Below are 19,450 nucleotides of genomic sequence, written 5' to 3' on the forward strand. Positions count from 1 at the left end.
AAAGTGCCTAAGAACACATTTCTCAGAACATATCTCTGTTATTCAGTGGCACGTGACTATACTATAAATGTTGGAGTCTGGAAGGCTCTATTGAGGAAGTACCACTTTGAGTTACCAGAGAATGTGAGAGATGGTGTGAATCTGAGGGGATAGCAGGTGTGAAGGGTCCAACCTAGGAGTGAACTTGGTGTTCAAGGACCAGAAAGTCAGTGGGCCAGCAATAGGAAGCAAATGGGAGAGTGATAAGGTGATGCTGATGAGACAGCAAGGGACCAGACTCAGAAGGCTTGGTGAGAAATCTGGATATTCTTCCAGTTGAGACCTATCTCAGAAAGATCTTACTGTTAAAATGGCCTACAGATTCCCTAACTAGCATAGAGGAAGAGGGAAGTACCCATTTATTAAATCAGTAAATACAAGGATATTCTGAACATTCTTAGTACTTGATCTAAACCCCCCAGACCCTTTGTAATTTTACTCATGTTAACCCATCCTATTTAATTCTCTGTGAATAATGGCACAGGACACAGTAGAAAATCCTCAGTGGGATTTTTTATTTCATTCACTCCCTACTTATAAGGTAGCATTTCAACCTGTAAACGTTGTTTCCTCCAGTTCAGCCAATGGCTTGGAACATCACCTTGTCCTAATTCCACGGTGTGAGTCGTCCCCTGGCAGGTCCAAGAGTCGTGGAATCACTGGGACTGGGTTCCAGCCCCCCACCAGGCAGGCTTCCCTGGGATTCCCTCCTTCATTCCTATCGATGATCAGCAAGGAAATGGATGACATCTCTATTCACTTTTTCAAAGATCAGACCTACCTCGTTTATATGTCAAGATAATCTTCTCAAGTATAATAACATGTTTACCATTTTCCTATAGTTCACCAAATGCCTGCCATTCATCTTTTCCCTACCTCTAAAATTCCTTTCTTTTTCACATTATCTTTCTTCATTGATTCTTATTGTAAAAACAAAAAAACAAAAACAAAGATGTGGATTTGTTGTGCACATTACCAGGTCCATACAGAAAAATGCAGAGGTTTTATACTCCACTTACAGTAACAGCTCAGAGTACAAAGTCAAGAAGGAAGAATCTGAAGTATTAGACTTGTTCTGAAATAAGCCCACATAGGATGACACCACTGTAACTTTATCAGAGTTTTCCCTCACTAATTTTTCAATGTGGCAAATATAAAAATTTCAGTTAAAATACATAGCAGTCACTCCATATACTGCTCCCCCAACCCACCCAACTTCTCAGTAACAGGGCTTTTTCTAATCTTATTCCCCTTTAAATATAATGAAAAAGGCTAAAAAGTCATGTTTTTGTAATGTATTCCCACCCCAAAAAATATTGTGATTTACAAAGATTTTAAGGTGTTTGTAGAGATATCTTATTGAAGGAATAGAAATGACTATTTCGCAGTAAACATTGAGTGAAAAGCAATTTTAAGCCCAATCTGAGGTTATAAACTGCTGTTTCAGGGACACAACTGCTATAAATTAGACAACTGTAGCAACCATCCAAGACAATAAAAGAAAGCCCATGACAGTCTGTCATGTTATGCTGAGTGTGTATCAAAGTTCATCATGATTTTTTGTGAGGTCTTCTCCATAATTGGTAGCTTGGCTTCCAACAAACATGTTCCAGTTCTCCAATATCTCCTCTTTAGTTAGCTTTTCATCCTGCCAGGGAGAGGAAAGAGCTGTGTTATCGAAGCTCTAGTAACTGAATAGCATGAAGCTCTATGTTAGTTCACTGATTTGCAACATTTGAAACGCTACACTTATTAATTAAGAAGCTGCTAGGTACCTCTTTCATCTACCATTGCTGCACTGTGAAACCCCAAACTGCAACAGCCTCCTGCTGCAAATGCTGTGCAAAGAATATATTAGGTAAGTCCCCCAGGAATTCAGAAGCTCGACCAACTGTCTACAAGCAGTGCTGGCATTCCCAAAAAGGGCCTTGAAGAAGTCCACTTCCCTTTCATGGACCACACCACACAATTGTCTCCTAAGAGTTGGAGCAGTGATCAAAGTGGAAAAAGGCAGGTCTTTATAAATCTTGCTTACTTATTTATGTGGACATGTATCAATAGATATTGAAGTGCTGGGCACAGAGCTAGAAGTGTGAGCTTGCCTGAGGATGCCTTTATGTTTTAATGGGCTGGACTTTCTTGTGCCTGACACATCATGGATGTTGGATAAATATCTGCTGACTGAATGAATAGATGAACAAAGTTGTCTTAAGGCAATGCAGGGTGTGTCTCTTAAATCCATGCCCTGCCCACAGCAAACAAAATTCTGCAATTCTAGGAAATGGGAGTGAATGTAAGTCTGTGGCCCATAGCTGACTCTCCAGGAATGTCTTGACCTAATGATCTCACTGTGGATTATCATGGTATTCGGTCAAGTTTACAGGTCTCTGACGTATGGCAAGAATGAGAAATGTCAATAAGGCACAGGGGCACAGGCCAATGCTATCACAAAGAAGCAAACAGAACCAATCTTATGTAAACTGTCTCCCTTCAAAGACTGACCCCAGAGGAATGTGAAATACCCTGTTTTTGTCCGACTCATACACCAGGTGTCTGGCCTCAGCCTGTGCGTGGTCATAGTCTTGGGGGAGGATCCAGTGGCGAATCTCATCTTTGTCCAACTTCCCATCCTTGTTCAGGTCCCTGAATTCAGTAAACTGCTCCCGTTCTGACAAAACCCAGTCTGGCTCAGGGCCATTCTCCTCGTGGGAAAACATATCCGCTGGAAAGGAAGGTTGATCTTGGTTAGGAAGACAGGTGGGAAGGTACATCAAAGAAAACCTGACCTCCTGAGTTTTTGGAAGGACAATGACCAATCTAGAGACCTAACCCAGACATCTGGTGGGCAGTTTCTTGAGAATAATACTGCAATGATTTATCCACTATGAAAGTCGCTTAGTGGAATAGAAAGAACTGAGCCTAGGAGCCAGAAGATAAAAGATGACTCAGTTCGGTGACTCAAGCTCAAATGACTCAGTTCAGTGACTAGGATTAAGTTACCCATTTCAATGGCTGAATCTTAAATTGCCTTGTCTGTAAAAGAGAGATGATAATAATTTACAAATCACAGGGTTATTATGAAGGTCAAGTGGGACACTTTCTATGAAAGCCCTCTAAACCCAAACTAGCACTACACAGGTGAAAACGCATAACCACCATCAAGCACCTTCTATGGTCGATACTTTACAATGTACTTTACATACACAACAATCCTATGAAGTAGGTCTTGTTACAATTTCCATTTTATAGATGAAAATACTGAGGCCACAGCTAGTATGAGCTTGAGGTTGCCAACAATCCTATGAAGTAGGTCTTTTTATAATTTCCATTTTATAGTTGAAAATACTGAGGCCACAGCTAGTATGAGCTTGAGGTTGCATAGAAACATGGGCTTATCTACCATGTTCATTCTTATTGTCGTTTACATAATTTCCAAAGGGTTTTCACGTATATCATTTTATTTCATTTTTAAAACAATTCTATACGATAGATCATGATCCCTGTTTTACAAAATGGCAAAAGGAGAAAAAGGCAAAGTTTATGCACTGTTTTCTAAATTACTAGATTATCTTAGAAAAGAGAGATACCCTGTGGGCAGTTTCTCTTTAATGGAAACACAACTTGGGAATGTCAGGTGGTACAGGGAGCAGGCAGTGAAGGTAAAAGAGAGGTAAGATCCTTGGTTCTGCTACAAGGTAGAATCACACCTGACATCTGCAGTGTTTTTGAGAAATGGCTGTCACATACATTAGCTACCTTGAGCTCCATCCAGTCCTGGAAGCATGGGTGCTGTTTATTCCCATTTTACAGATGGGGAAACTGAGGCTTACAGTGATTGCATGACTCTCCTGGGGTCACAAAACTAGTAAGTGGAGAAGCCAGGACTTCTAAGTCCACTGTGCTCTTCCCATTACACATCACCACTGGGTTTGCACTCATTCCCTCCTGAAGAGAAGTCACTTGCTAGACAAGTCCATGCAACAGGCCTTTCTGACTGCAAATTGCTCAGAATTTGATTTGCAGGTACAATGCCCCCATCTGCCTCTCTGCTCAATGTAAAGAATGGAATGTTGGTTTTAGGCAGAGCCACTAAAGGAGTTTTGCCTCTGACGCTGCACTGTTTCAATGCAGAGTTCAGGAAAGCTGGGAAGAGCACACATCCTTAGTCAAAAGTGCTGCATAGTTTTAATCAGCCAGCCTTTTCTGTCAGTCTAATCCCATCCCCACTGTCAAGGCGTCGGCAGCTCTGAACTTTCCCTCAGATGTGCACCAAGCAAGAGGAAGGCTCTGCTCTTGCCCTGACGAGGGGCTGTCAGCATCTGTTATTCTACACAATGAGTGCCACCAAGATCTATGGCGAAAGCTACCTGTCTGTTACACCACAGACTGACAGAGAACAGCGTTACGTTCCTGGGATCAATTCCTAACGACTAGAAGCAATTCTTCCCTTCATTACTGAAGGCACTTGTTTTTGGGTAAGGGGTGGAAAAGTCACACAACTACAGGCCAAAGACCGATGGCAACTTGGGCTCTGGTTTTACAATGAAAGGTAATTAACAGCTTCTAATCAATATATGTATAAGAATTACAGTGATCCCATCCCTCGAATGATTTACCAGCTTTGCCTTATTGAGATTTGGGAAAAGAGGAGGTATCATGAGAAGGCAGCCATGCGCCAAAGCACTGAAGTAGCAGCTGATGAGGATCAAATAGAAATTTCCATGTTGCCTGCTCCAGTCCTTTACACTTGGAGGGCTTTGGGGCTGCCGGGAAGGACTCTAACCAGCAACGGTGGGTTCCAACCCAGCTACATTCGAGTTGCATTCAGGCAGTGCCGTTACCTGAAAATGCACTTCTTGACATTGCTCACGTGGAGCCCTTCAGAACAAAATGCTAGGTATGGCCCTCCCAATGAAAGGATCAAAAACAAAACAGCTATATTATGGGGCAATTATGCACTTTGCAAAAGGATTTACCTGTAAGAAGGAATGCTTTTCTGCAGACAGCCTGGGCATATAAGTAGCTCTGCTGATCATAGCTTTGTCTACTTAGAGCTTGTAGGCCCTGCTGACCCAGTCTGATTTCAGTCCTTCCGCTGAGACTGTCTGCTCTACACTCACTGTAGATCTATGGCATCTCCAATCGCATTTCGCAAAGGTGAGACTACACAGCGTGATGAAGGGCACCTCTGAGAGCTGTGGGGACAACTGCTGGCCATCCTACAGGTAGGGGCCAGCCTCTGGTCTCTTCTCCCCTGAATGAGGTCTAATAATTCCTCCCTGACATTATTGCACTACTAGGGATGGGTGTAACAAGTCCCTCACAAGAGCGACACCTACAGACTTGTAGCGGTTGCTAACAGAGATGTCTGGAGAAAGTACATGTGGGTGGAGGAACGTTGCCCAGTGGGGACAGCTGAGCAGGACCCAGGCTGCACTCACCGATATATTCATCCTGGTCCACAAACCCATCCCCATTCTTGTCGATGTCCTCCAGAGTTTCCTAGGAAGCAAACAGAAAACAGAATGCAAGATGGCTTTGCGCTCTCAGTAAGTCTTAGAGTTCTGACTACTGTCCTCCTTCGTCTGGCTTTTATGGTTGAACGCTTGGTGACTTCGGGCTTGTCTCCTTACCTTCTGTGCACCAATGCAGTGGTTTCCGTCCTTCCTCCCTACTCCCAGTTTTCATAGTAGAACACTCGTCAAATGAAAATGTACGTGGAAGTCCAGAGATGCTCTGGTTATATGCCAGCCCAACCACTTCCACCATCCAGCCAAGTCATGAGGGGGCGGGGGGGGGAGGCACCTGGGAGAACCCAGCTTGAGAACCACCGGACCAGATGATCAGAGACAGATTCCAGGGCTAACTGGACTAGGAATACGGGGTGGTGTCAGAAAAATATGAAACAGCGGGCAATTAAGAAATAAAAGTCTATGACTTTCGGGTGTATTACGTTCTGTATTTAGCATATGTGACTTCCGGATTAGGCATTTTGCCATGGGGAGTATTTCAATGAGTTTAATGTCCATTGTCTCAGCAACTCAAAGGCACATAATCCACTTATGGCTAATTCTTCATCTTCATCGCCCTCTGGCAAATCAGCTATCACTAAGTGGATGTTGGGCAGTAAAAACAAATGATTCTCGGAGCCACTGCTCAGTCCTTAGGTCAGGAGGATGAAGCAGGAGGCAAGAGTGGGCCCAACAACCAACTGCATAACTAAAATAGCCCCGAGCTGGTTATAAACAAAAGCTTCAGCCACCTGTTTCCCAGCAGGGAGGCAGCTTGCCTCGGGTTACCTGACCAGGAAGCAAGTAACCACATTTTATTAAGACATTTGGGATTCCACCCTGACCGTTTGGCTCAGTGGATAGAGTGTCCGCCTGCGGACTAAAGGGTCCCAGGTTCGATTCCAGTTAAGAGCATGTCCCTTGGTTGCAGGCACATCCTCAATAAGGGGTGTGCAGGAGACAGCCAATCGGTGATTCTCTCTCATCATTGATGTTTCTATCTTTCTCTTCCTCTCTGAAATCAATAAAAATATATTTTTAAAAAAAAGACGTTTGGGACTCCACAAAACACTATGGAAAGCTGCTACACTCAGAGCCTTACAAGCATAGCTGACCCTCAAAGCCCATAGGATCTGATCTATTCACCCTCTGAAGACCCAAGCTAAGGGGAGCGTCCTTTCCAGCCATGGTTTTCCCTTTATGTTTCTGTACAGTTTAACAATGCAATGTATTCCATTTCAGATTCTCTTTTTAGTTCCCTCAAAGCTGAAAAGTGGACAGAGACTAGCTAGTTTCCTTATCAAACCCATTTGCTCTTTTTGAGCACATATCTAAACTATTTCCCAGCCTCATCACATCTAGGAGGAGCTGGAAGAATATAAAAGGAAGGGATGTGTCATTTCCTGGTCAGAGCAGTTAGGTAGACTGACTGCCTTCTCCTTATTTCCTCTTATCTACCAACTGGCAGCTACCAGGACGACCTTGAGGCCACAGGATGGTGGTGTATAAGACGGAAGCAGCCTGGCTGCCTGATAGCTCTTAGAGGAGAACTGCCCAGGAAACCTACCTATCTGACTGGGACCATCTGCCCTGGAAGTGGTATAAGCAAGAAATGAGCTTTGATTGTGATAAATGGCTATGATTGGGGGCTACTTGTTACAGCACCTAGCCTGCCCTGACTCATTTACTGGGTGGACAGGTATTCCAATGCACTCCACTTCAGGGTCCTTCTCCAATTCCCCTCAAGATGAAGAACATTCTCTCTTTGGAAGGCAAGACAAGATCTTGGTGTAGCATTTGCACTCTGGTCTTCTCCCAGCCTAGGGACTTCTTTTATCTTACCAAAACCACAATTTCTTTCATATGCTCAAACTCCTCAGGGTGCAGAAAGGCGGTGAACTCCTCCCGAGTGGCTGTCTGGTCACCATTGAGGTCTGCAGCTTTGAACCTTCTCTCGTCGCGTGGCAGCATCTTTTTAAAGGTGTGATGATCTGAAGAATCCTGAAACTCTGCGGGGTTTCCTGCAGGATGTGCACACAAACATTTCAACGGGGCTGCTAGGGAAGGCATTTCCTGCCAGATCACTGATAACTTCATGCCCAAAGAAGGACACATGGGACTAACAATCCTGACCTCTCGAGTTCTCTGACACCATTCATTTCAGAATGCCTCGTATCTGCCCCTTCTTACCACCCCAAAATACAGCCCTACTGGATATATTAAGGGAATTCTAGTAGTGGTTACGAGCACAGGCTTTTGACCATACTAAAGCCATACTTCTCTTTGCTGAACCCTGCTTTCATCATATCATTCTTTGCTCCAGAACAGGCAGAGGCTCCCTAGTACCACATTTTGTCTAAATGCTTCTGCCTGGCTTTCAAGATCTCCCTTAATCTGTCTGTGAATGTGTGCATCTTCGGTGCTTCTCAGACCTGTCCCCTCACTGTCGACCACACACCTAGCGGGTCTGCACCCTGTGCTTTGCACACATACCATTCCATCATTCCCCAAACGGGTGTGTCTCATATCCAAACCCTGCCCATTGCTAAATGCATCGCTGTACCTTTGCCCTTCCAGCTGACCCACCTCCCCCACTCTTTCTCCAAATACAAATCCATTCTTCAGGGCCCAGCTCCCAAGCCACCCTCTCCCAAAAGTCTTCCCCGATAGCTCCAGCCCACTTGCTATCTGAAATCGGCAGCACTGTGAACTGTACGGCAGACATGCTGCCTCTCTGCTTTGTTCTGAGTGTACCCTTGAGACCGTAGCTCAGGGAGGGTGGCAACCTAAATCACTTTTCATTAGACCCTGGAGCCCTGCCACTACTCACCATCTAGGATCTCATACAGAGTAAGCAACCAAGTGCATTCTTAGTAAGCAGAGCAGGATGTTACACAAGTGGGTTCTACTTAGGAGGTTGTGACATCCCTCGAAGGGGGTGGATATGATGAGGGAGTAGAGAGTCTCCGCAAAAAGCTTGTTATGTGGGCCCCAGCTGTGTAATCTCTCCTGCAGCACCTCTTACCTAGGTAGTAACCATAGGTGGCTTGTTTATATTCCTCCCAGGAAATTTTATCGTCCTTGTCCCGATCATAATCCTTCCAGACTTTAGCAACATTATCATAGATGTATCTTTTCTGCACCCGTTTGATCCAGGTTTTCAGCTCCTCCGTGGTGACAAAGCCGTCCCCATCACTGTCAATTCGATCGACAATCTTCCTGTAGTTAAAAAACAAGGCTATTATCAAGACTTGCATGATCCTGATCCAGAGAAAGATCAAACGCCTGCAGAATCTAAAATGCAGACACAAGCTCAATGATCCGATGGTGCTGGAAAGGACCTTCAAGTTCATCTCTTCCAAGAACGACATGCCTTCCTCCCACCCAGTGCCACTGGCAGACACTACTAGTGGGTCATGCCCCTTTGTCCTAATGAACCGAGATGTGGCCTCAGAATCCTTTTCAACACAGTGCTCTGCAGATAGGCATGACCAACTGATTAGTGTCGATTTGTAAGGTGAAACCTAGCGGTCTTCCCTGATGCAATCTTTAGAATAATGGAAACGGAGGCTGAGAGAACTTGAATTACTGTTCCAAGATCACACAGCTGGTATTTGGTACAATGGGTTAAGAAGTGACTTTAGGTCCAATCTAAAAAAATGGAAAATTCTATGTAAACCAACAGATAAGTGAGTTCTTGTGGTTTTTGTTGTTTTGTTTGTTTTTTAAACTCACCACTTTGTAGCCAAACACTTGACACTTGAAGCCAAGAGACCAGATCTTGTTGGACAGGCATAAAATGTTGGGGATGAAAGAGCCTTGACATCAATGAAACCTATTCAAGAAACGTGAGCAGCTAAGCTGCTCCAGGAGCCTGAACCCCCTGCTCTTCAAGACCCCTATGCCCACTGGTATCTCCTGTTCCACAGCTGGCCCAGGTTCTAGCAATTTCCCACTGGACTCCACTGAGGTACACCAAACACTAGTCCAAAGCAAAGTTCAGGCTAGAATTCACCAGCATCCACCTCTAGGCCAAAGGGTCCAAACTAGGGACTCCATCCCTGTAGGAAACTTCAAAGATACCCACAGGTTATTCCTACACTTGATCTTAGCCAAAAGGCCGAGAAGCGATTCACAGGTTATTCTTAATGTTTAAAAAAGTTTTACTCTGATAGTCCACTTATTGGGAGGAGGTCATACAGGTTGATTGGGGATTTGTTTCTTTGCTTTGGGCTGGAATTCTATAAACTCAGTGGTAGAATTTTCTTACTGTGAACAGCAGTTTTGATTGGCAGTTTCTCTTTTGATTAATTAGATATGGGAAATGAATTCATAAGTACTTAAGTCTCCATCTCCCACCTGGTACCCGGGGAGCCAGAGCTCCTTTCTCAGGAAGGTGTAAGCATTACTAATAGCTTTAATGGGTCCTTTCATTTGCAACTGTAACTTCTCCATATTGAAAGACAAAGCCTCGGGTATCTTCAGGCTTCCTTCCAGGAGCCCACAGCCAGACACAGCAGAATTCTTTCAACACTGCGGTGTTAAACATACCTACTATGTGCCAGGCACGGCTCCAGATTCAGCCATGCTCCTCCCTCAGCAGCCCAGACTTGGAGGGGACTGTTGCACCAGGAGCTGTGTACAGAGAGGCGGCTTTTCATGCTCAACCACCCCATATCGCTTGCACCCATCATTTCCCACCCTCTGCCTCCCCCACTTCTGGCTTGGATTTACTTTACAATTGAGTGGTATGTCCATTATCCATCCAGTGGCCCAGACCAGAGACCAGGATGTCATCTGTGAGTCCTTGCTCCCTCTCTCCACCCCCACACTGAGTCAAGAGTGAGAACTGCCAGTGCTCCCTCCCACATGCTTCTGGGTTCACCTCTCCTGCCCTCTGGGCCAGCGTGCCTGGTTCAGGTGCTCATGGCCATGATCCTTCACTGGTCCCCCCATCATGCCTCAGGTATGTTCTCCTCCCTATTGCCAGTCTGACTCTCCTAACAAGAATTTGGGTGATGACATTTTGGCCACATACATGGTAACATCTAATCTCCACCTCTCAGAGGTCCCTCCTGCTCTGTTCTTGGTTTCCCCTCCACTCTCACTTCCCACTACTTCTGCCCTGTCCCTTTATTGTCCTAATAGCTCCCATCCTCTAGATGCCAAAGTCCGGGACATAGTCAGCCTGACACATAGTAGAACTTGTTTCAAAACCTTTAGAAGTGGATTGTTCTCTCTTTAGAAAATGCCTTTCTCTGGTGGGATGCCGGGCAACCTCTGAGTCATCCCACAAACTGATCCATCCCTACACCCCCAAGCCCCTCTCTCCAACCTCAACCCTTAGGGGCTACTTCTGGGTGTGCTCACCTTAGTTTTTATGTGCTTTCACAGCAATTATATTAGAACCTGCTTGTGTCTCGTTTGATGTTAAGAAGTTTGAGGCCTAGCGCACACACAGGTTTTCTCTCTGCACCTGCCAGGTACCTAACATGGTAGCTGGCACACAGTGGCCATTCAAATGTTTGCTACATGAATAAACAAATGAAGTTAAGGTGTCCATACAAGGGTCAAAGGCAGACCAACTTCATCAGTCCTTGCTCTCACCACCAGGCTTACTCTTCGTGATGAAGGCCTTAAACTGGAAGCTGTAGGACTGCAAACTACAAAGTTCTTTTTGCCAAACCCTAACCCCCATGCTCACTGGCAAATGGAGGCCACTCAGGGCTCCTGAACAAATCAGTTTTCAAGTGCCTCAAAGCAATACAATGGATTAAACTCATCAATGGTCCCCATTGTTAATTCCCAAACAGGAAGAGAAAGCACTTCTCTGCAAAATAAAAGGTGATTGTTTGAAGGTGACTTTGAAATTCAAAGATCTTTTTAACAGAGTAGGCAGATGGTGCACCTACACAATAGGTATAATTTAGCCTTATATCCCAACCAATCCCATTTGCCTTTGGTGGCCTCCAGCAGCACAGGGACAGCTGTGTTCCTTTTCATTTAGCAGCACGTGAAGATCTCCACCCCCAGGAACCAGGTTCCAGGAGGCCTGGTGCCCAGTAGGCAGGGCTACTGGGACCCTCCCCAGCCCATCCTCCATCAGGCTGGCTATTGATTCCAGACAGCTTTGCACAATGCCCCAGTGTCTCCCCAGGGAACCTGCAGAGGGTGCATTGAGATGTGACAAAGTTTTGTTTCCCTGGTCTGGTTCCTGACTCAACTGCTTTCAACAGTGAAGTTTACAATCCACCACACCACCCTCCCCTCCCGCTTTTCCCCCTCAGTTGCCAAAGGACTGGGTGCCTCTGCAGACATCTGCTGGGAACACGGGGGGCGGGGGGGAAGGGGGGTGGAGCAATTTCCATCTCCCACCCCTTATCCTCTATCCCCAAATGCCCCTCCCTTCTTAACAACAGGATTTTGATATCCCTACATCAGAGTTATGGGGGGATGAGGCAGAAGGCAAGAACACCTCAGCCCCAGTCCTGGGACACAGGCCAGGACTCAAGCCTCTCCTATGCTCATCCTTGAGACCTGCTTCGAAGTATCTCAAGCAAACTGGGAGGGTGGGGAAGAACTCCTTCACTAAAAGGCCACCGTGGACAAACTCTTCTTTTGTACACTCTCTACCCTTCCTTCTGATGCAACCACGGGGAGGGGCGGGCCCTCGCCGTCCTGGCTCCCGCGGCTGCTGCCACGTTCTCGCCTCCCCGCGGGGAGCCACCGCGGCCCGGGGGGCGATCTCCACGCGGGGTCCCGGCGCCCGCAGGCACATTTCGCCAGCACCGCCGCCGCGTCCGCTGCACCCCGCCCTCAGGTCCGCGCGCCGATTTCTCTTTCGATTTGCGGCTCGAGTTCCGCGTGGCTCCCGCCCGGATGGCCCCGCGGGCACCTGCAACGCCCCCGAACGCAGCCCGGGCCGCGGCTCACCCCAGCCTCTCCTTGCTCTCCTCCGAGGTGAGCTGGTCGAAGGTCTTGGAGTCCTCCTTGCCCAGGAAGGCCTCGTGGTCGTACTGGAAGCTCTGGTTGTCCTCGGGCGGCCGCTCGCCCAGCTCCGAGTCGGGCCGCACCACGCGCTCCTTGCGCACCGTGGGCTTGGCCCGCAGCGCCCGGGGAGCCAGCGCCAGCACCAGCAGCAGCGCCAGGGCCAGTCCCAGGCAGTGGCCGCAGCTCCCGCGCGCCATCGGGAGGAGAGAGCGGCCCGCGGGGAGGCACCGAGCTAGCGTTGAGAGAAGCGACTGGGGAATGGGGTTGGGGCCGACGGGGGGAGGGGACGGGCCGCCCCTCGGTCAGTTCCCGCCCCGCGCGCGCGCCCGGCCGCGGACGGGGAATCTTCGGGCGGCGCGCTCCCGGGCCCATTGGCCGCCGGACTGCTGGATGCGGGGGAGGCCGGGCCGCCGAGCCACGTTGCCAGCCGGGGTGGTGGGCCGGGGCTCGGGTTTCGCCTCGGCCCCTCCCCGCGATCTCAGCGCTGGGGGCGGGCCCAGGCATGCAGCGCTAGAGACTGGAGGGCTCATGGGAAGACTGGGAAGAAGTTCTTTGTCAAGCAACAGATGTTCAGAATAAAATTCCCTTTCTCTCCTTCCAGTTCCGGAGGACTGAAAGGAGGGAGGCACTGCCGCACCTCGATCTGCGTCCCAAACTTCCAGCCGGGAGCCCCAATCTCAGCCCCAGACCCCTCCCCAAGATGTGCTCTTAGACCAGATTCATCACCACTTACCCAAACTGGGAGTCTGGGTCAGAAACACAAGAGACTGGAAAGAGACCAGGTTGGGCAAGGACCCCTGGAACTGAGGGTCGTGAACTCAAATGTGCAGGAGGGCCAAGCAGGTAATTTCAAAGGACCGGGGCCCATCTAAAGGAGCAGCCCGTGCACTCCAGCACCAGGAGGAATGCAGACCCAAAGCTGGCAGAGTCCCATTTCCCAAAAGAAATCGGCTTTTCAGATGCTTATGCTTTCATCTCTAAATAATGACAATTCATTTTGCAAACGCACCACGTGATCCAAACAAATCTTGTCTGTGCATTGAATCTGGAGTAAAGCTGCCAAAGTAAAGACGCCTGCAGAACTTTCTGCAGTGATGGGAATGCGCTATACGGGGGGCTGTCCAGGAGGTAGTGGCCACTGAGCGCACTTGATATGTAGCCAGTGTAACTGAGGCTTTGACGTGTAAACGTAAATCGCCACATGTGGCTAGTGACTGTCACTGGACAGTGCAGGTCCAGGGCCACAGTTCTTTTTGTGTCCAGTCTTTTGACACAGACTCATCGAAAGCCATGGACCCTCTTCCAGAAAAATGCACATACTGGCATGGATGTTGGGTTAAACTGTCAGGGGATTTACGGATCTTCTGAAGCTTCGCTCGTGAGCCCCAGGTTAAGAATCCCTAGAAAACTAAAAGTGTGGTTTAAGAGAGGAGCCCCTCTCCACACCCCTGACAGCTATACTTCCAGGATTGTTCTGCTATCCCTGCTCTGCCGCTAACCCCTACCCCTCACCCCCCCACTCCACTCCATCCCTGATAGTCTAGAAAAGACCCCTGGTCTGTGCTGCTTGCCCTCATATTAAGAATGTCTGGATATTGCTAACAACAGTATAGATGCATCTACCTTTCTTTGGAACACTTCTTTTAATCAACTAACACATAATCATTGTGTGCTCACCATGGCCTAAGCACTGGACTGGGTACTAACAGTTCAATGGGAAACTACACAGTCAAGGTCTCTGCAGAGCAATAGGGTATGTGAACATTCACTCATTCAATAAACTGAGCACCTGCTAAATGTCAGGGCTATGCTGGCTAATGGTTTACTGAGCAGCCATGGATTGCAAATCAGCGTGACAAGTGCTCCGAGAGGAAGGCATTCAGCGTTGTAGAGGTACAGCAGAGGGACAGGGCCCAGACTTGGGGATTGATTGGGGAAGGCCTCCTGGAAGAGGGGATATCTAAATTGAGGCTGAAGGTGAGTGGGATAAGACGGACAGACAGTAGGGGTATGGGTGTATGAGAAGAGGATAAGGTCCCGTGTGAGCTGGAGAAAGCAGTAGGGTTTGAGAGTAGTAGCAGTAATGTCCTTGTGATCTTGCACCTCTCTACCAGCTGGCAGTGAGGCCTGGGGATCTGGTCCTTTGTGCCTCACCTCACCTAAGCTGACTTTTTATGAGATGGGAAGTGCTGTGCTTGAGAACAGACATGTTCCCCACTGCCAGTCTAGAGACCTGAATTTCTAGCAATAGACAAGCATTGTTTCGAATGTGTAAGAGCTCTCTATTAAAATGCAAGAGCCTTGAGAAGTAGGTGGCTTAGTACCTTCTGGGTTCATCAGGCAAGAATTGTTGAGTGGGGTTGGGGGATGGGGCTGAGAGGAGAAGAAGGAGGAGGAGGCACAGAGAGGAAGAGATGGGAGCTAGAAAAAGAAGAGGAGGATCAGGAAGGGAATGGGAATTGCCACAAGCACTCTGGGCCCATGGGATGATCCAGACTCGCAGGAATGGGGAAGTACCTCCTTTGCTCTTGTTCTAGTTGGCTTCCTGCCAGACACTAGTGGTTTCCAGCAGTCATATTGTTCCAGAGGCAGTCTTGGCTCCCATGGGAATTACCAGAGAATTCCAGCAGGGCTGTGAATATGAAAGACTTTATATGATTTATCCTGGGCTTGCTTTTGTATTTTCTTTTTTGTATTTTCATCCTTCCACCATCATATGAGTGTTAAACAAGTCCTCTCAACCAAAGAATGAGGAATAGTGACTAGTACTAGTCAAAGTATTTCCTGTGCAATTGCTTTCTTTCATCTTAAAATTGCTTTTCATTTCTCCCCATGTGCACGTATGGCTAAGTACAAGGTCATCTCTTAGATTAATCTCCATTCTTGATGAGACAAAGGGACCAGAAGCAAGAAGAGTGAAATTTAGCAGTGGGTTGAATCCGTGGAAAGAAAAAGCAAATTTCCAATAGTTGAGTTGGTCATTTAGGGTGTGTTTATTTGTTGCATCTGGCTGTAAGTAACATCACCAACTACAACAAAATCCAACCAGAAGTCACTAAAATAGTAAGAAAACTTGATCATCTCGTGTAACAAGAGTCAAATCAATTTCAGATTGGTTAATTCACATGACTTGATGACATCATCAGGGACCAGGTTTTCTGTTTGTTTTCTCTCAGAGGCAGGGAGAAGAGGTGTGTTTCCTCCCTTTATCAGGAGGAAAACTTTCCCTGCAGACTTTCACATTTCATTGGCCAGACCTGTGTCACGTGGTTACACCTGACCCAGTGACAGACAATGGAGGTGGAATTCCTGGAGTTGATGCTGACAAATCAAAATTCACTCCCTGGGGCTGGAAGATACAGTTTCCTCTGAAGCACAGGATTGGGGTTCTGTACAAGGAAGAATGAGCTGGACGGCTGTGTCTGCCAGAGGGAATCATGTGAACTATTTTGATGCTTAAAAGCACTTTGACTGTTCTATCTCCCTCTACTTCTCCACCAAGCAAAATTACACTCACTCTTCAAGGCCCAACTCAATTGTGCTTCCTCTATGAAGCTTTCCCTACTCAAATTAAATGCATTACTTCCTCAATATATATGCCCAGAATCTTCGTATCTCACACACAACACTTTTCACAGTCTGCTTTGTAGTAACTAATATGCCTTGGTCTTTCTTAATTCTGAATTCCTTAAGTGGAAGAACCATCTGTGATTCATGTCGTGCATAGATCCAGGGACTAGCAAATTTTCTGCCTTCTCACAGACGTCCATCCTCATCAGACAGATTTGCCATGAGGCCAGGGACATACCTTTGTGGTTCACTTTTGTATATTCAGCATCTAGCACAGTGCTTGGCTTGTAGATGCCCAGAGAATATTTTGAGTAAATAATAGAAGAGTAGCTACTGACTTCTGCTTCTGGTCAAGATAGAGTAAGAGAGGAACTGGATTTATCTTCCCATTGGAAACAAACAAGCAAGCAAGAAACAGACACAATATATGAAACAACCGTTTTCAAGGCACTGGACACCAGGGAACGAAGGGTATTGAAAATAAAAAAAGTGTGTCCTACAATTGCCTCACACGACTGCTCTGGTAGATTTTCCAGGCCACAGTGCAGATGGAGGGAGCTAAGACAAAGCCTGGAAGACTCCCTGAGTTGAAAAGAGGAAGGTGACTTTCCAGAAAGATCAAGTCAGCCACAGTTCTTAGGCAAGAGCACTAGAGAACAGATAGCTGCAAGAGACAGAGCCCCTTACGTATTCAGCAGAGTACTGATATGGGCATGCTGGGAGGCCAAGGAATGAATCACATCTGAAAATTAGAAGAGGCAGTGAGTGCGAGGAACAATGCTTGTTCCCACCAGCCAGATTGGAAAGACTCATGATCCATGGAGCACTGGGTCGAGTATTCAGGCGGGTCGTCCCTCCATGGTAGGGAATGGTTAGCCCTAGACTGAGCTCTGCTCCAGAAAATCTCTGCTCACAAGACCTGAAAAGATCAAGCTGTCTCCAAGTAACTGAATTTCCTCCCAGGAAAAAAAGCTAAAGAAAACTTATAGGAATATAAAAAATGTCCAACACCCCGCAAGGTAAAACTCATAATTTCCAGCATCCAATCAAAGACACAAAAAGGCAGGAACACATGGCCCGTAATGAGAGTTATCATTTTATCAAAGCTGGCCCAGACTAACACAAATGTTAGAATGAACAGGGAAGACATTAAAATAGTTATTATAATTGTATTCAATATGTCTAAAAAGTTCAGAAGAGACAAGGAAGTTACAAAACACAAGTTGAAAGTTGAGAGATTAAAAATATGATAACTGAGATGAAAAAATACACTGCGTGGATGTAAAAGAAAACTTGTTTTCATTTTCCTCACACACAATCCTAGTACAACTCTTCACTTTGGACTCTCCTGACCACCAAGTGTATGTGTGGTTTTTCCCGTACCACCAAGCAATTTTGCAACACCAGCTGGGCGTTCTACAACTTAATTCTGACGCTGTTTCCCCCGGGACAGCATCGAGATTCCCCAGGTTACAGGTTCAGTCCCACAAGACTGCCCTGACTTCAGATGCCAATCACAAGTCCAGGTTGTTATCTGTGCTTCTGACCTACTAGCTATAGTTTGGGCCCCATCCCCAGGTTCAGTTAATTTGCTAGAGCAGTTCACAGAACTCAGGAAAACATTTTACCTACTCGATTGCCAGTTTATTATAAAAGGTCATAACGAAAGGACAGCCAGAGGGAGTGGGTGTGTCTTTGCAGTGGTTACCTCAGCCATGAAAGTTTAAGTCAGGCACTTACAGTACAAAAAGAAAAGCCCACTGTCCAGGCTCATACTACACGACTCCTGTGTGTGTGGTGATGCTGGTGTAAACACACCTGTGTACAGCCAGTCCTATAAAAATGTAGCCCATACAGTGACAAATGGGAGGCTATTCCATCTAGGTCTGTGTCAGTACACTCTACAATGTTCGCACAGCACCTAACGATGCATCTCTCAAACATATCTGGTCATTAAGCGATGCATGACTGTACTTACTCTCCTTTCTTTCCTCAGCTCCTTTAAAAGACATAAAAATTATACAAAGTAATAATTATAATAATGTGTTGTTGGGTTTGTAACATGCATAGTTTTAATAGGCATAGAAATAATAAGGGGGAAAGGGAGTTGTTTTATAGGGTCAACATTTCTATATCTCACTGGACTTGTTAGTATGTACTAGTATATCTAAGTAGATTCTGGTGAGTTAAGAACTAAAAAAATATGTAGTGTAAAGCTCATTAAAGGAATAAAAATGTTACACTAGGAAAATATTCACTTAATACAAAAGAAAGCAGCAAAGGAGGACTGGAGAGTCAAGAAGGCAGAAGGAAAATGTTACCAGGTGGAAATATGGCTCTACACATAGAAATCAAAGGGACCCGGAATAGTAACTGAAAGGGTACAATAAGTAAGCTATTTTTCTTATTTAAAACCTTAAAAACATAACTGCTCAAATAAAAATAATAACAATATATTGTGGTATGTATGACATGCATAAGTAAAATGCATAATAACAATCTTATAAAGGTCAGGAGGAGAGAAATGGCAGTATACTGTTTTAAGGTTCACATACACGAAGCAGTGTAATATCACTGGACGGTAGATTTGCAGAAAGGGTTCATGCCAGCAGCCTTGGAATTCACCTGAGCAGTTTTGCTAACAGGTCTGCATAGCACTGAACCTTAGTAAAGGCATCAAACATACCCATTCATAGTGTTGCCTCAAAACCATAGGCCTGAGGAATCTTTGGGCAATTTTTACCAACTTGTCAAAATTATTTATTGAGACTCCTGGAGAACTCTGTTCTTATGCAGCAAGAATATTCCTGTGTGACCTGGTGAGGCACTTTAGGGCCTCCTTGGTTCTGAGGTGTTCTGTATACATGGCAGTGGTTCCTGATCCAAGGTGTAAACTGCATTTGGTCATGGCCCTTAGAGAGGCAGGGACCGTAGGAGACTCCTCCTGATGTTTCCAGACCCATTGCTGGGAGATAGACTTCGGTTGTGATGGGTGTCTGTATTTCATACTATTATATTTGTATCCTTTTCCTGTAAGTTTGTAAGCATTGTCATTTTGGGTGCTGTGAGTCTCCTTCAGCAATTGACTGTTTAACTTCCATTAAGCAATACAAAAATATCAAAGCAAAGGGTTATAGCTAACAAGCCAACAATGGTCATAGAATGTAATTATAAAAAGCACTCAACTAATACAAAAACAGTTAGAAAAAAGAGAGAAAAATGGAACCCAGAGCAGATGAGAGGAATAGAAAAAAGTACCAAGGTGATAGACTTAAACCTAACCATGTTTAGAGTCACATTAAAGGTAATTCACATAAACACCCCAGTTTAAAAGGCAGGGA

At 46.1% G+C, this 19,450-nt stretch overlaps 1 protein-coding gene across 1 annotated transcript; it reads right to left on the minus strand.

The window, feature by feature from the left end:
* Positions 1–533: 533 nt before the first annotated feature.
* RCN1 (reticulocalbin 1) lies at positions 534–12,934 on the minus strand. The gene is made up of 6 exons (XM_070428105.1): positions 12,483–12,934; positions 8,575–8,768; positions 7,392–7,570; positions 5,481–5,541; positions 2,562–2,761; positions 534–1,687 (listed from the first exon to the last, which is right to left on the minus strand). The coding sequence occupies exons 1-6, from the start codon at positions 12,734–12,736 to the stop codon at positions 1,580–1,582; spliced, it is 996 nt and encodes a 331-aa protein (XP_070284206.1). The 5' UTR covers positions 12,737–12,934; the 3' UTR covers positions 534–1,579.
* Between the last annotated feature and the right edge of the window lie 6,516 nt (positions 12,935–19,450).

Source organism: Myotis yumanensis, unplaced genomic scaffold (assembly GCF_028538775.1).
Source record: "Myotis yumanensis isolate MYYU_CA2020_CCGP unplaced genomic scaffold, mMyoYum1.0.hap1 SCAF_10, whole genome shotgun sequence".
NCBI lineage: Eukaryota > Metazoa > Chordata > Mammalia > Chiroptera > Vespertilionidae > Myotis > Myotis yumanensis.

Bases quoted from the DNA above. Each gene is read 5' to 3' on its own strand.
- RCN1 (XM_070428105.1), bottom strand. From the start codon at position 12,736: ATGGCGCGCGGGAGCTGCGGCCACTGCCTGGGACTGGCCCTGGCGCTG. The intron at 8,769-12,482 runs GTGAGCCGCGGC...TTTTAACTACAG, and splicing joins GAGAGCAAGGAGAGGCTGGG to GAAGATTGTCGATCGAATTG. The intron at 1,688-2,561 runs GTATTTCACATT...TCTCCCTGGCAG, and splicing joins ATGAGTCGGACAAAAACAGG to GATGAAAAGCTAACTAAAGA.